At 37.9% G+C, this 17,440-nt stretch overlaps 1 protein-coding gene and 1 long non-coding RNA gene across 2 annotated transcripts in view; both read right to left on the bottom strand.

Moving 5' to 3' along the window:
* Positions 1–1,203: 1,203 nt before the first annotated feature.
* The window catches only part of anos1b (anosmin 1b), a 54,111-nt gene continuing 37,874 nt past the window's right edge, over positions 1,204–17,440 (bottom strand). Inside the window, exons 7-15 of the mRNA XM_065955577.1 lie at positions 14,793–14,886; positions 14,050–14,293; positions 10,777–10,915; positions 7,515–7,742; positions 6,088–6,182; positions 4,043–4,211; positions 3,485–3,717; positions 2,410–2,553; positions 1,204–2,285 (exon numbers count right to left, since the gene is read on the bottom strand). Coding sequence (XP_065811649.1) covers positions 2,413–2,553; positions 3,485–3,717; positions 4,043–4,211; positions 6,088–6,182; positions 7,515–7,742; positions 10,777–10,915; positions 14,050–14,293; positions 14,793–14,886 — 1,343 coding nt within the window. The 3' untranslated portion in view covers positions 1,204–2,285; positions 2,410–2,412. The remainder of the gene's footprint in view (positions 2,286–2,409; positions 2,554–3,484; positions 3,718–4,042; positions 4,212–6,087; positions 6,183–7,514; positions 7,743–10,776; positions 10,916–14,049; positions 14,294–14,792; positions 14,887–17,440) is intronic.
* Positions 11,257–13,674, bottom strand: LOC136179384 (uncharacterized). The gene is made up of 2 exons (XR_010666506.1): positions 12,421–13,674; positions 11,257–12,385 (listed from the first exon to the last, which is right to left on the bottom strand). It is a non-coding gene; the product is annotated as an uncharacterized lncRNA (long non-coding RNA).

Below are 17,440 nucleotides of genomic sequence, written 5' to 3'. Positions count from 1 at the left end.
AGATCTGACAGAGGTATAAATAAATAAATAAATAAATGTATAAATAAATACTGGAATAAATAAATAAATAATCAAATGCGTGAAAAAATAAATAAAAACTGGTAAATTAATGGGACATAAATAATTAAATGTCTTAAATGTATTTCTACATTTATTTATTTCCACATGTATTTATTTCTACATGTATTTATTTCCATATTTATTTATTTCCACATGTATTTATTTCTACATGTATTTATTTCCATATTTATTTTTTTCTACATGTATTTATTTCCATATTTATTTATTTCTACATTTATTTATTTCCACATGTATTTATTTCTACATGTATTTATTTCTACATGTATTTATTTCCATATTTATTTATTTCTACATTTATTTATTTCTACATGTATTTATTTCTACATGTATTTATTTCCATATTTATTTATTTCTACATTTATTTATTTATACTTCTGTCAGATCTCGTCCTCCATAACCTTCCAAAGTCTGTGTTAGTAGCTTTGTTTTCCGTTCATTTTCACTTGTAATATCTAACAAATCATTGTTACGATAGTATATTCAGGTTTATTATAGATTAAAAAGAATGGAAACAATGGCAAATCCTTTATTTAAATGTAAGCTTATCAAAAGATTATATCAAAAAAATATTATTTTGATATGACGATGGCATTATATTGGCACCGAAGAGGAAACGCTGAAGACATCCCATGCAAACCTCTGAAGTGTTAACCATTTCTTTAAAGAAAAAAGAAGGTATTGCAATTTTTAGTATGAAAGTTCCCAAAAAATTTATGTAAAGTTCCTAAACTTTGAGACGAAAGTTTCCTAAAGTGTTTATGGAAATTAAAGAATATCTTTATGAAAGATTCTGAAAAAGTTAAAAAAAAAAAAAAAATTCATTTATATTTTCCAAAATTCTTAAAATTTTCAATAAATTTCCACAAAAGTTATCAAGAATTCCTTCCCAAAAGTTTCAATGAAGAATTTTTTTTGACGCAACATCCAGAAAATTTATTTTTAGTATGAAATTTCCCAAAAAAGAATTCCTAAACTTCAGGTTTATTATAGATTAGAAAGAATGGAAACAATGGCAAATCCTTTATTTAAATGTAAGCTTATCAAAAGGTTATATTAAAAAAATATTATTTTGAAATGACGATGGTATTATAGTCCATACCACCAAATCACTTACACAACACACACTGTATCATGATGATTTTATTTATAAAAAACTAAGAAATATAATAAATAAAACTATCAGTCAAAAATGAAAAGGAATTAAGTACAAAATTGTCAACAGTAAAAATGTCAAAAAAAAGTTACATAGCATATCACAATGATAATGTCTGGTTTCTTCACACCAGTAGTTTCAAACATAAGAGGCATGACTTTTGTAAAACAAATACATGTACCACAGATATAGCTACTGTATGTTAGCGGTGTAAAACTGTGAAATGTGTGAACCTTAATGCAGATTAATGCCATACAAGACTCAAAATGTTTTAAAGGGGTAAATTCAAACAAATGTAGCTGAAAACCATTTTTTAAACAAACACACACAATATAAAATATATCTGAACTTACGTCAAGGCTTCAGCACACCAACCCATTAGTTGCAAGAATAATGCATTATGTTTTTTATTTGGTCTTTGCTATATAACTCTCTACTTCCACAATCAAAGTCAACTACAACACATTCTCTTAACAAGCATCATATACCTTCAGTAATGTGAGGTTATTAGAAATGATCTTATAACATGTGAAGGTGCAGCAGTGCAAATGGTTTGCAGTGCTCCTTTGCTGTTGCACATTCAGAATCCAAGGATTGTTTTGGAAAATGCTGCAAATTTACAATAAAAAAAAAACAGGGAAAAACATGGTTTAAGGATACCTTTTTACTGCCAAGACTATCTGTAATCATGAATATTTGAATTGGCAGCTTTGTACAGGTGAAGTGTTCATCTTTCTCAAATTCCTACAAAACAATATTGTCTTTGGATCAGATCACAGATTACTGAATTAAAATATAATTTATCACTGATGTTTTCCATGCAGCAAGCTCAAACCCCTCCTGATGTTTGAAAAGTGAAAGAAAAACAACACAGTCAGAACTGAAAATACCTTTTGTATGAGAGAGTGAAGGAGCTTAAAGAGAAGAAGTGTCTTTATTTTACAGCTTTTTGTCACATTTTACTGTAAGTGCTCTGTGGAGGTCGGTGAAGAAGTGAACTGTTGGTAAAGGATGGTGGAGCAGACGTGACAGCTGTGGGAGGGGGGGGGGGCTGGAAGAGTGCCGTTTGGAGAAAGGTTGAGAAAAAAAAGAAAAGTGTTATTCATGTACAATACATACATGTAAAAACATGTCAAAATGTTCCATGATTAGTTGGTCTGTGACATCATTATTACCAGTTAAAGTGTGGCGTTGATGGCTGGAGTATGTATGGTTTTGGAGACTGTGGCGCCCTTGTTGCCCCCTGCTGTTAGCACTTGGAGCTGCAGATGGTAAACGCTGTCAGCCTGTAGAGCAGGAACTGACACGGACCGCTGAGACTGTGGAGGGTGAAGCAGAGTCAGTCCACAGATTCATTCACTCCTCTTAAGCAAATGATCAGAGGTACTTTAAATAAATTCATCTGGGATCTTTATCCATGAAAAAATAAATGACTAATAAAGGTTAACTAGTATCTGTGTAACTGTAATCCATTACCTTGAAGACAATAGCTTTTGCACGCACTACATTAACACAAATGTGTATTTCAGTAAATGGAGTTAAATTATGGAATTCTCTCAATAACCATTTAAAATGCTGCTCGACTATCATTCAATTTAAAAGAATGTATAAAGAAAAGGTTCTGTATTGAGTTAACTGATTGTATTTGATTGTTTCTATATTCTGTTAAACAGTATCTTGTGTTATAAGGAAAAGGGGGGCAGGTATTATAACTTTTCTTCTTCCTGCTCCTGTTTGCTCATGAACAGTGTTTCAGTTTTATGAGAAAATATTTTTTTGTGTATTATTGTGTTGAAACCAAACACTGAAATGAGCAAATAAATCAAATATGAAATGAAAATGAAATAGTTTAGTGGAGAGGACGAACAAAGTAACTCAAAAACACACCAGAAGCCAGAAATGGGCTCGGGGCTAGAAATCCCAACCTGTGACAAAATGTATATGCTACGTACTGGTAGTTCCTTTTTAACTACAGATGAATGCTGGCACTGTCTCTTAAAAGTAAAACTAAAAGTAAAGAGAAGGGATCTTGTCACACACACACACACACACACACACACACACACACACACACACACACACACACACACACACACACACACACACACACACACACACACACACACACACACACACACACACACACACACACACACACACACACACACACACACACACACACACACACACACAGATATCCTTCTCATACTTCTAATGATGAAACTTTAAACCCCCTCATTGTAAACTCACCGGTGCGATTGTCTGCGTCTGGGAGATTAGTGTGTCTTCCTGCCCTTCTGTTGCCGTGGTAACCCCCGATTGCAAAGTCCAGGTGAACTGGAACCCCTCGACAGCGAGCTGGTCCAGTGGATTCTGGGACATCCTCCAGCGCAGCGTCATGTGCAGGGAGCCGTTGACGTGCTGAAAATCTGCTGTGAGACGTTCTGGCCGCAGCAACACTTTCCTGCCTGACGGGGGGCGCTCTAACACAAACAACAAGACAAAACCTTTTTCTTTTACTTGTGATAAAACAGACTTTGAAAGTATTTGCCAAGATTTTATATGTCAGTTTTTTTTATGCTAGACTGAATAAGTATTAATTACAATGAAAATGACCTGGAAAATTATATTTTGGCAGAGCTACTGGAATTTTGTCATAATTAATATCATTCCCAAGTACTTGCACAGTATTTGTACTACTCTTGGGATGTTCTCAAAACAAGACGAGGAAAGGAGAACTTCTCTCTGAAATAGACATTTACAGGTCACGCATCATGTGATTGTGGAGGTGTGTTTGTCTTTACTTACTCTTACTCTCAGTGTTGCATGGCAAAGCTTTGCCTCCTCTGACTCGTATGGAGGAGCAAGTCGGGGTCGTAACCCAGGCAACAGCATCAGAGTCCGGGTCAGAATGTATTGCTACGCTGATCTGGTACTTACAGGAAAACAACAGCCCTGTGATGGTGTGATGGGTGCCCTGCATGGAGAAGATTATGTTAAGTTGGAGTTTTAAAAATTAAAAAAAAAAAGATTCCTGAAAATATAATTATTATCTTCTTTTTTAGATTTAGCAGCTCCATGTTTTCTTAAAATACTTTTTTAAATGCATCAACAATGTAGCTCTTGTACTCTTTTCAAGATATGAACAAAGACAGGACAGTAACTACAAACACATTGAATGGAAACTTAAACAACACGATGAATCTAAATTTGGACAGTCAGCCTTTTCCATTAAGAGCTGTAAACTCTGGAACATAAAAACCGACTGAAATAAAAATAAATCTGAGATATAAAACTTTCCATAACAAAGTCAAGTTTTGGCTAAAAGCAAACCAAAGCTGTACTCAATTTTTAGCTTGTTATATTTAGATTTTGTTATTATATTTCTGAATAGAATTGATGTATTGTTATATTCTGGTTATGTTTTTTTATTATTTCCTCATCATATTAAGGTAGTGTATCTGATTGTATAAGAGACTGAGTGCTATATATTGAATTGTGCTGTTTATGTAAAAGTCCAAATGGGTACAAAAGTCGATCACAAGCAAAAGTTAAAACATCTCTTTGCAATACATCAGTTTCATGAGCTTTACTGGAATTATGTTGAAATCTATCTAATTAAGTCAACTTAAATAAAAGGCACAGTTTCTTTAAAGAGAGAAAGATATGCGTTTAAAGACTGAACTCAGCAGAGAGCAAACTCTGAACTTCACAAATGACACAAACAACCTGCTGAGACTGTGATCATTTAAGAGGAGAGGTAAGCACCGGGATAAAAGCAGGTAAAGACGTGATAATGATGAGTCAGGTTGCTGCTACGTAAAACGCTCTTTGAAGATATCAAGTGCACAGTTTTTCCCTCAAAACCAGTTTATTTAAGATGAACCCCCTGATGTCTAGCAACTGCTGGAAGAACTGTGGGGCCCAAGTGGGAAACTATGTGCATACATTCTGGTCATGCCCAAAATTGAAAAATTATTGGACTGATGTATTTCAAGCTGTTGGGGAAATAATGCATATTGATATCCCACTGGACCCAAGATTCTCCCTGCTGGGCATGAAACCTGAAGGGATAGGGGGAAGGAGCCAAAATGATTTACTTCAAATTCTGTTTACAGCAGCAGCGAAATGTATCACGCTGAATTGGCTGAAGCCCAACCCCCCCACCTATGACTTACGGATACAGAAATTGTGGGACATATATGAAATGGAACAAATAACACACCCAGTGAGGCTTCAAAAACCCCAATTCACTAAGAGATGGAGTCCAGCCATGATGTTGCAAATGCAATGAAAAAAATAAAATAAAAAATAAAAACCTTTATCTTAACCTTACCTAGGGCAGGGTGTCTTGTATTTGTTTTTTTTGCTGCTTTTTTTTGTTGTTGTTGTTTTTATGCTATTTCTTTCTTCTGTACTGTTCCAAAAATTGAAATAAAAAATAAGTTGAACCAGTTTATCTGTCCATGTTTTTCAGCTTTTAGCTTTGCCTTTTTAAATTTCCATTTCATGGATAGGAGTTATTGCTGAGATGATTCTGAATCGTGCTTTCCCATGTCAGCAGATTGTGTTTTATATTCATGCATGTACTAAACAGACACGCACAGAGTCATGTGTTTCAGCCAGGGATGTGACAGAGTTCTGGTTAAAGTGATGTTGGACAGAGACAGAAAGTAGACGATGACATAGAGAAACACACCGACAAGAGAATGAGAGCATTCAAGAACGACCCGAGTTACAGAGGGAAAATCTAATCTTCAATCCACCAACAATAATGCTCACTCATAAATACGTCTGTACAAAATCTTAAAAAAAGAAAAGGGACAGATAAGATGCAGAGAGGATGGTCGTACCTGCACAGTTGTTGTTCTCTCTGTGTCTGTCGTGTTAGTGCTGCAGGTATGTGGATGCCACCGCAGAATGTAAGGACCTGGGTGTTTCTGTCTGCCTGTAAAGAAAAAGACAACAGGGATTAACACACACATACACACACACACACACACACACACATCCACCACATTACCTCCTAAAAGTATGTAACCACATATAATAATTTACTTTTCTTAGACGGCTCGGTTTTGTATTTTCTCTTTTTTTTTCCTGCAGCTGGTGGACCTCTTACAGTTTCTTCTCTGAGTGACAGAGACAGACAGAGAGATGCTTTAATACATTTCAAACCCCTTTTAGTTAGGTCAAAAATAAATTACTGAATGGGTCTTAAAACCTGGAAATGAGTTTACATTTTGGCACATTCAGTTCCATATCACTGGATTCCTGGAGTAAGTTTTTTTTGTCTAGATGTATGAAATAAAGTCTTATACTGTAGAAAGGTGGACTGGGATGTTGTTTAACTTTGCAAAAGTATAAATGCTTAATAAATCTTAAAGGCTTTATATGTGATTTTTTTGATCCAGCAGATGTCGCCCTTGAGCACCAGCATAAAACCAAAACAACTCGCGCTGCATTGTTGTGTTAGCCGGCCGTCCTGGCGATGTAAACAAAGTGAAGATAGGACTCTGAAAACTCTGAAAACATCACAGACAGTGGGACTCGGGTGTTACACCCATTGTAGACAGTCATGACTCACAGAGTTATTTTCAGAGGATATACTTGATTTCTACATTTAAGTGTGAACAATCACATTTAAAGACTTTAAACTGAAGCTCTTTAGTGGAATATCCTTCAGATTCAAAGTGTGCTAGTAAAAAAACGTTTGTTTGCCACAGAGCTTATTTTCTGAATTAATTCAATTTCCCTTTCAAACATCTCTTTTTGTCTTTTTGTCAAGGTAACCATGGAGACAGTTACTTTTAGGTTGGTCTACAAAAATACTTCACCCCCGTAGTCCTTGCGTCTCCATCTGCAGTCTAAACTTGGATTATTCTGTAACAGCTGTCCAAGGTTAAGGAGCTTATACAAAATCTGTTCAAAACATCTCCTAAAAAAAACAAACGTTTTGCTTTATTTAACATTAATAATTAGAGTGGAGCAAGTTGAGCCTTAACATTAACATACAGTGAGTGACATTCAACCCTGTGAGCTCTGAATATGATGGACTATTATTGTGTAACTAAACACTGAGGTATTGTTATTGATATATGTTCAAATGTTTAAAATATGCCTTTAAGAAAAAAGGAGATATGAGAAGGTTATAAAGACTGTCTTAGGGACAGCTGCAGGGGAAGACGACCAGAGATCAACTCTCATCTGTACATAAAGATATAAAACATGTTAACACACATATATTTTGGAGTATTCTCTTTTTAAAAAATCAATTCACCGTGGAAAGGCCACTTCCAGTACACCTTGACCTGCAGCTGGTCGTCATGGTAGTGAGGCGCAGCGACCTCCAGGCGCAGGTTACCAGGGGTTGCAGGGTTAGGAGGGGAATCAGGGTGAGGAAGGGACGAGGAGTCAGGGAGGTCGGAGGAGGAGAGGGAAGGAGAGGAGGGAAGAGATGATGAAGAGGAGGAGGAGGAGGAGGGGAGCTCATTGGAGAAGTGTTCGCCTTTGGTGGAGAAGAGGAGAGGATAGCTTGTAAGTTTCTTTGTTTGTTGCCCATTTTTACAATGAAATTCAAACAAAACAATGGATTTTAGGAGTGATATTCATGTTTCAATATCTGCGTCTTAGAGCGGCATTTTCTTAATCACTGTTTTTGCCCTCCAGTAGATATTATCCAAACGGTCACAGATTACTGACAACATAACATAAAAACTTGGAATCCCTTTAATAGAGGTCATCTTACTAAAACTAGTCCAATCCAATTCAAGAGTCCTACAATAAAGCCTTCCTCCATAAAGGTTACAGTTTGATTATTTTGGAAGAAGCCGTTTCTGGAGCATTTTAATTTCACAGTATTATGTTGCCAGGTTGTTTCAACTTTTTCTCCATCATGTTTATATCAATGAGACCGGGCCAAATTCACAGGAAACCCTGTCAGCCAAATGTAACCCAGAATGTGATCAAACATTTTACACAACACCTCTTTAAAAGCAAACTCACGATATTCATGCAGGGAGGATTTATTACAGGATAGTTGTGTGTAAAAGTGCATCGTTATCCACTAGGTGTTACTAATGAACTGACTGCTGAGTGTACATTTAAACAGGCCCTGGATGTATGAAACCTGTTATATGGCAATGAGTGTGCCTAGAATAACATAAACTGCTGACTAGGTAGCAGCTGTCAGCTAGCTTTTCTCTCTAATTCATTAACTCTGAAGAAGGATTTGGCCTTATCTGGCCTAACTGACCCTCGTTAGTTTGTAGAGAAACCAGGCCAATGCATGGACTGTGTCAAATATTAATACAGCTGAATTATAAAAGACAATATGTTCCATATTAAATTGTTGTTATGTGGTGTGATAATTGCGCTGCAGCTGGCAATAATCCTCTGCTAGGCTGACCAACAGGTCGCCTATAAATACCTCTGTTGCCTGGACGACCATTAAAACCGTCACTTTGCACTGTTTGTGTGTTTTAATAGTGCAGCTGTCTCGAGAAAAAATATGCTGACAGTCAGCAAATGCAGCAGCTTTGCAGTTTTGTACTAATATCCTTAACTGAACAATTTAAACATGCAGCAATATGGTTACTCTGTGCAATAACTATTATTCCTGTACTTTCTGTATATATTGTGTGCTGCTGTATGTTGCCTAACCTGCTGGTTTAATATATTTTTTATCTTATTTTTATCTCATAGATTGCTGCTGGGCTGTTTGTCACCAACCAAATTTTGCTGTATCGCATACAATGACAATAAAGTGTCTTATCTTAACTTATTAATGTATGACAATGTTATAAGTGGGTGCTGTGGACTCGTCATTCAGTGTTTACTGGTGGACTAAAAGCTAGAAAGAGTCTGTATTTGGGATTGTTTTGCTAAAGGAGTCCTCAGGTGACATCACAACGGAATCACAACTACAAAAACAGTACAGACAGTTTACACTACTTTAGAAAAGACTTATTTGAAGCATTTCACTGTTTATTCTGACAAGAAATGACTAAACTTCTCTTAAAGTTTTGTATTGTTTGTGACCTGGCTCTATTTAAACATATTTCTTTTGATACAGTGTGTTAGATAATTATTTAATCTATTTAGACTTTTCCACATTTTACAGTTTAAAAAGACTAATTTGGGCGTTTTACCTTTTGATTATTAAACGATCATCATTGATTATCTGCAGCACGCTCGTGTTCAAAATGATGGTATTTGATTTATCTGATCCTAGTGAAAGGTTTTAAAGCAATGCACTAAAACATATTATTATTATTATTTTATTTGTAAAAAAATATTGAATACCATGTAATAACCCTGCTCCTACTTCATATTATGGACTACTGTATTAGACACATAACATACAAGCAGTTCCTAGACAACTTATTCCCTAGTCAGTTTAACAGAAATTTAAATTCAGACTACCTGACGAGTCTAAATGTAAGAAAACTGTCAGAGTACAGTCAAAATTGAGCACAATCGATTTATAATTGTCTGCAGTTAAACGATGTAATTTGGTTAGCACTGTGAGCCTTCAGTCTTGCCTGCAGGTTTACATCCACATGGCCGTGCTAAATGTGTTGACACATTGCTCCGAAGATAAGCCAGTTTAACCTGACACAGCCGACATACATTTTTATCCCATTTTTCTGGATTCTAATACTGAAAAGCAGTAGAGCAGGGAGAGAAGGCCCATTAAGAGAAGCTTCAGCCAGTCTATGGCTACAGCCTCGGCTAATGGCGGATGGCTGTGTTGCAGTTTCAGCAAAACATTTGAGCAGCCTTGAGGCCAGACATATTTGTTAAAGCGGGTAGTAATTCTAGTGCTGACTAGCAAAGGTGGTAACTGTTAACTGTCACTGTCTGAGTCCCTCTGCACCTTTAAGAAAAAGCTAAAGACCCAGCTCTTTCATGAATACCTACTAACTTAATGATGATGGTCTCCATATTATTGATGATGATGATGGTAATGACGATGGTTTTTGTTTGATAACGACGACTTATAAGATGGTTTCTATACTGATTAGAGCTCTCAAGAACTGCCCTCAATGTTGTGCTTTGCCTCTGGTCACTTCCTGTCAGCACCTGTGTGTCCAATCAGACTCAAAGCTGATCGTTTGCTCTTACTGACATTGTTCCCTTTTTTCTAGATCCTTGCTTGTGTTGTTCTTACTCTCTGATGTACGTCGCTTTGGATAAAAGCGTCTGCTAAGTGAATTGTAGAATTGCACATCCCTAATAAAACCCATTTAAATGAGCAGTTGAAGCATGATAACATATGGAAAAGTCATTGACTGATGCTCATCAACATTGGTTTAAAAGCTTGTTATTTTAAACCACAAAAAAAATATATAACTCTGTCTTTACAAATTTATATTTTGTATTTTTTTCAGTGCAGTTCAATCACATCTCGCTGAAATAATGAGAATACATTTTATAATAACTGTTAACAGCGGTGCTTTCAAATACACAAATAAACCATAAACCACAGATTTCAGGTTCAACCTTTTAGCTTTATGAGGAAGAAACTTTTGTGTGTTCACCTGAATGAGATATTGTTGTAAAGTCAATTTGAACTCTGGGACTTTTCAGCCTCTTTTGACCCCAGTAGGCCACCGTCTGCACAGACAGGATGTAGGAGGCAGCCGGCAGCAGACCCTGCAGCCACATCTCACACTGGGCCTGTAACAGATGAAACAGTGAGAACATGATGTGTTTCTTTTCACTCTGTTGTGGTTCAGCACAAAAATTGAAAGGAGACTTTTAAAAAATGTGTGAATTGTAGTACAAATACTTTGGATAAACTAGTGTATAAAATTGAGTGACAACCTCAGGAATACCACAGGAGCCAGAACTGTTGCTGTCATCAAACCCCTCATCATCAAAAGACCTGTTTTACATTAGCCTGCTGTTTGACTGACAGCTCATTAACATCCTCTTAGTCAATCAACTCTGTCTGTCTGCGTGAGTTTGAGCTAGTCACAACACAGAGATGCTTGGATGATAAGAAGTCTAAGTAAGTGTGTGTGTGTGTGTGTGTGTGTGTGTGTGTGTGTGTGTGTGTGTGTGTGTGTGTGTGTGTGTGTGTGTGTGTGTGTGTGTGTGTGTGTGTGTGTGTGTGTGTGTGTACATTTAAGACAGAATGAGACAATCACAGGTTAAAAGCAGTTTTTAAGGGGGGGCCAGCAGACAAAATGAGGCTAGAGTATTTCCATTACGCTTCAAGATAGACAAAACATATGGCCTCTGCAGCTGTACATGCATGTGCGTGTGTGTGTGTGTGTGTGTGTGTATGTGTGTGTATTTGTGAAACAGAGACAGAAAAGGGGAAGCCTGGATTTCTATTCTGGTTGCATAAAGTCAGAGGACATTTATGTATAAGACGCTGATGTATATTTAAAAGCACTGATTCAGCAGAGGTTTGAACACATCATCCAATTTCCCATTTTTACTACAGGTTTAATGCTAAGTCCCTCTAGGCCTCCATACCTTCCTAATAAGACGGGTTATACGTTTAATTCACATCTAGGGAATGTATTATCATGTGCTAATTGAGAGCAATAAAATATAAAGTGCTTTACATGATATGAAAAGTATTTTGCAGAGCACAGACATGCTGTTCTGGTCCCCGCCTACCTGTTGTGATGCTGCTGTGTCTGCGACAGCTGCAAGTAGGTAACACTAGTTAGGGGGGCCTCGTTTAAATTCCAGGCCTCCCAACCGAGCAGAACAGAACAGAGGACAAGACTACAGATAAATGGCTCCACCAGGCTCAGTCTGGGATCGCCATCACTACTTAGGATAGCCAGGTACCATATGAGACCACTTGCATTAAAGCCTTGAAACTCTTGATGTTTATGTGTTTTAATTCTTTTTTTTTTCTCTTCTTTTGAAGTGAATGACCACTTAAGAGATAAGACTATAAGTGAGTTTAAAGCTGAGGGTTACTCTTCAAAGTACTTTTCTGAAGAGAGAGTCTAAGCTGCAGTATCTGCATTGTTTGCTGTGATTAAGGGGTATTGTGATGCTGCTAGTGCTGACTGGACTCATTTGCATCATCATCATCATCAAACCTGTAATTTATAAAAGTAAAATCAACCCTCTTGACTGTTTTCACTGCATTAAATATAATTTCAAAAAATGCAGCAAGAACTCTTCACGGCTCTCTTCAAATTGAGGAACAAGACCACAATGACTCATGATAGAAACAACTTCCCATCATGCTCCTGGTCTTGTGTTTGTTATCACTTTCACAAAAGGGAAAACTCAATGGATGGAGTAAAAACTCTACGTCTGCGCACATATTTCTTTTATAATTCATAAACTCACTTACTTCTACCCTCATGCTGCAGTCATACATTAGTCAATATAAACAGTCAAGCTGTCATGTTGTATTACCACTGTGAAGCCTGCATGTTGTCATAGCACTCTAACAAAGTTATGTCCCGCAAAGATAATGGTACGTCTGTCTGAGGAGCCACAAGGAACACATGCAGCAAGAATGTGAACATGTAAAGGGAGAGCGTACCAAATAGTGATGTAAGAGCTAAATATGTCGAGACAGATCTAAAACCACACACAATGTGAAAGTTATTCAGCATGTAAGATCACAAACCACATCAAGACAACCTGAAATCTATTCTAAATGTTCAATTCACTTCAGGGGGCATGAGCATGTGAGCTGAACAGTCACACAGAAGGCAAACACCTGTTTTCTTTAATTCACTAATTCTGTTTCATAACAAAAACCTTTTCCTTAAAGGGACACTTCACCCGTTGAAACATGAATCTGTGTTGACATTGGGTCATAAATGTAGAAATGTGAAATACATTTTGAAGGTGGAGCCTTCTTGGTCGAGAAAAGGCAGAAAGTGTCTTTTTGGCTCATGTGGATGAAAGACACCAAATCCCAGAATGCACAGCACCGCACTAAGGTCAGGTTTACAGACATGTTTACTTCAACACATACGGCCGTTTCCTCAACTGATTCAAAGATTTCTTCCAGAAGGAATTAGCATCTTGGAAATTCCTGTCAGAAAACAGAACACAGACTCTATGTCTGTGTCCATAGGCAAACAGTGAGAGCACCGACACTACCAGTCCGCCCCAGCTCGAGCCGGCCCCGGCTCCTCGTCCTCACCGCCGCCGACAGACAGGCATCATGTCTCCAGCAGCGAGACGGTTGCTTCTGACAGGCTGGTTTTGTTTCTCGACCCCGGCGGCCAGCGGCCAAAACACAAGACCGGCCTGTCAGCAGCAGCCGTCTCGCCGCTATATTTATATTTTTTCTCCATTATCATCTTTCTCCATAGAGCCTGTTAGCATAGCTTCCAAGAAATATGGCGGACGTTAAGTTTGGATTCTGGGAGTGAGTTCCCCCCCACTGATCTGTGATTGATCTGTAGCTTCAGTGGTCGAAAATATGAGGAACTAGCGTTGTAGTTTCACACCGCTAACCGCAACAGCTTCCAGTGACGCTATATGACGATATTTGCGTCACTGGAAGCTCCTTCTCAGACTCAGAAATACAAAGATTTCTCATCTCAGGGGAAAATGAGGGCGGGATGCACGACCATTCAAAAATACTACCAGGTTTCTAATGATACAAAGATTAATGCAAATGGGTGAAGTATCCCTTTAAGAATCAAATCTGCCAAAACCACATTACAACAACAAAATAGGATTTGATCCTACATAGAAAAAATAAAATACTGATATTACCTTTACAGATCCTTTTTAGTAATTGACCCATCAGTTCATATGTTAACATCATTCTTTCATGTGGCATAATGAAGTTCATAAAAATGTATCCTTACCCCCTGAGTCACTCTGGTGTTGCTCTCCTTTTTATCCTCCTCTGGTGTGTGTTGGTGTGTAGGACGCGTGTGCATGTTATTGTGCACCGTGTGCGTGTCTGCGTGCAGTTTGTGTGTGTGTTTGTGCGCTGTCTGTGTGTGTCGAGGCGTCCAGGTGACTCTGTAGTTGTGGACTGGAAGGTCTCCCTCTCTGGGAGGCTCCCAGCTTATTAAGACGGCCACCGCGACCCCACTTCCCTTCGACCTGAGCAGAGAGAGAGCAACAAGTCAAACAACATCACAACAAGGATGTAAACAAATTACAGTACCTAAGCAGAAAGGAAAGTACTTCCTTACATGTTTAGTTAGGAGGTAAATGTTTTTGGTATGAAATATTTGCACTCCTATTTCCTGTCGCTCATTTGTTCCATGTGTAGCCTGCAGACCGTTCATCATCATGTTTAACAGAAGCTGCTATAAAAGTCCTCACCTCTGTTATTAAACATGTCAGATAATCAAAGACATGTTCTGAACTTTAAATGCCCTTGTTAAGCATTATAGTACAAAAATAGCAAAGAGGCTGCAAGATGTGATTAAATAAAGACAAACTATAATTTTCATCAGTCAGGCGATGACTCTCCACTTGACCACATTTTAAGAGTGATTTCGTAGAATAAAATCCTTCAAGTGCTGAGAGGATTCAGATTTCAAGCGATGAAAAAAAGCAGAGAAATTAACCTGTTCATAAAAGTTGAGTGCGTTACCTTGCTGTGAGCTGGGTCCCTGGATGTGAAGCCACCCCGTCCACAGTCTGGTTGCTCACTCTGATATTTATTGGAGGTTCTGGAGGTGAGGGGTCTGTTAGTGAGAGGGTCAGAGAAAGGTATTGTCAAGAGAAAAACTACAAATTTAGTACAGAAATAAAATATTAAGGTACATTTTTTTAGGGCTTAAGGACATCCTCAAACAAAAAGATGTGACAGCTTGTGAAGGTTAAAAATGCTGAATATCAGCTGTTTGATGCAGTAAGAATGTACCTCAGATCATATATATCTGTATACTTAAACTCTTGTCTCATCTTTTGTTTAACGGCCTTTTGTATTGATTAGACAGATAAAGAGAGACAGGAAATGTTGAGAGAGAAACCACCACCTTAACACCTGCCATAGAAAAGAGATCACCAACTGGACCGAAACTAAACTCTATCAGACAAACAAAGACAACTGCAAAGTCTTGTGTATTTTTTTTTTTTGAATGATGTGTGCCACAATTTCATGTCTTGGCCCGCTCTTCTTGGAGTAGATTCAGATGTAAAGAGTTTTAAATTGTATTTTTTATACATGCATTCTTACCAGATGCGACAAGTTTTGGTTAATCAAGCAGTTTTAATAGTTTGACTTTTACTAAAAATGTAAATTCTGGTTGGCCTTTTTTTGGGGGATTTTGAAAATTTCAAAAAAATCAGAGAATTGAAAAAGACCAAGTACTTTGAGTTTTTTGATGTATCTTTTCATCTCACAAGAAGTTACACTGATTTACACAATTTTGTCAATACTCTGCTCAACAAAAATGTCAAAAAACTAAACTAATCCAGCATCACCACGCCAAATTCAAACCCAAAGTTTACAGAAACTTAAATAACACTTTTTGTTTGAGGATTCAAACTGGTTTCAGGGCACCCAGTTTGGCTCAGTGGTTAAATCATGTGTCCCATTAACAGAGGCTTTAGCTCTTGCTCTCCGGACAGCGACAGCCCCAGTGTTCGACTCCAACCCTCAGCCATTTACTGAGGGTCACTCTAACTTATTTAGCTTACTTGATAATAGTAGGCTATTCCAAAAACGTTAAGACTGTAGTTCCAACAGAGCAGACTCTGGTTGCCAGCTTGACTGAATTGTCCAATAACTGAGGAGCAAAATTAAGAAAGGGTAAATGCTTCCTTCCTCTCTGTCTTATTTAAAGTTTACAAAGCCAATTAGATTTAAAAGCATCAAAGGTAAGCAATGCAGGAGAAGCTTGAAGCCTCCATTTTCAGTAGCCACCACAACACAGAGCTAAAGCGACCACCACTGAGTCACTGTTTGCCTCCAAGATTAAATCTATACAGGTTGCAGCTCTTTCAACACTGGCCTCTGTGTCTCATTAGAGCCTCAAACCCAAATCCTGTTTTCATTAAAACTACAAAATGTATCTGATTAGAACTACATTCCCCACTGCAGGCCTCCCACAGGCCCTGGGCTGTGCTTGGTTGACCCTGATGCAGAGATCAAAGTGAGGGCAGCATATTAGGGCTGCAGGATCTGGTCTGTTTGTGTGTGTGTGTGTGTGTGTGTGGAAGTCGTTATTGTTTTGTTCTTTGGGAATAAGCAGGAGGTCTCTCTCTGCCAGCAGTTATTTTCAGATCAGAACCAAACACGAGTTCTTCTCTGAGGCTTTTTTTCTTTCTTTCTGTGTGGCTCCCTCAATCAGCTGATTTTACTCCCATTGTTGCACACGATAAAGATATCAAGATGAGTTTTCTCATCCAGACATTCCCTCATAATAACAGCTGGCAGCTCCTGTGAAACCCTGACATCTGAATGAGTGTGGAAAGCAGTTTATTCAAATCCAAATTCTCTCTGGTTAGCATCAGGTCACAGTGGAAGAACTTTAACCATCCTGACATCTGCAGCCTTCCTGATTTGTGACCTCTTAACCTCCAGCCCCTGACTAATCACACTAATGAACTGGAAACACAAGCCTCCGACTCCCATCTGATGGTATGTATAATGTTAAAGTCTGTGTCCTTAGCCTTTCACCCCCGGCCCTCGAAAAACATAAACATACACAAGAGGTGCATATACACACAAACCCACATTGTGTCTAAAAGAAAACAGCCATTTTGTTTCTGTTAGTTGTAGACAAGGCTATATCCAGCAGCTGATTACCTTAGCTTAGCATAAAAACAATTGAAACATGAAAGCAAGATATTGTGCTTTAAAGTCTTTCTATGTGATTTTTCACACTTAAATGTAGAAATCAAGTCTATCCTCTGAAAATAACTCTGTGAGTCATGACTGTCTACAATGGGTGTAACACCCGAGTCCCACTGTCTGTGATGTTTTCAGAGTTTTCAGAGTCCTATCTTCACTTTGTTTACATCGCCGGGACGGCCGGCTGACTCCTCCCCTCGTGTATAAAAGTTGTTTAATTGAGGGACTAGAGAAAAGAAGAATAACATACTGTACTCACTGCTTAACTGTGTTTCTAGATCACGCTCATTTCAGGTAAATTTACATGCAGTGTGAAGATACCAGCATAATAAAGATCACTAGCATTAGCATGCTAACACAACATGTTTTGGTTTCATGCTGGTGCTCAAGGGCGAACATCTGCTGGATCAAAAAATCGCATATAAAGCCTTTAAGGTGGA

Source organism: Labrus bergylta, chromosome 6 (assembly GCF_963930695.1).
Source record: "Labrus bergylta chromosome 6, fLabBer1.1, whole genome shotgun sequence".
NCBI classification, from domain to species: Eukaryota; Metazoa; Chordata; class Actinopteri; order Labriformes; family Labridae; genus Labrus; species Labrus bergylta.
This window is presented reverse-complemented; position numbering and strand designations above follow the sequence as displayed.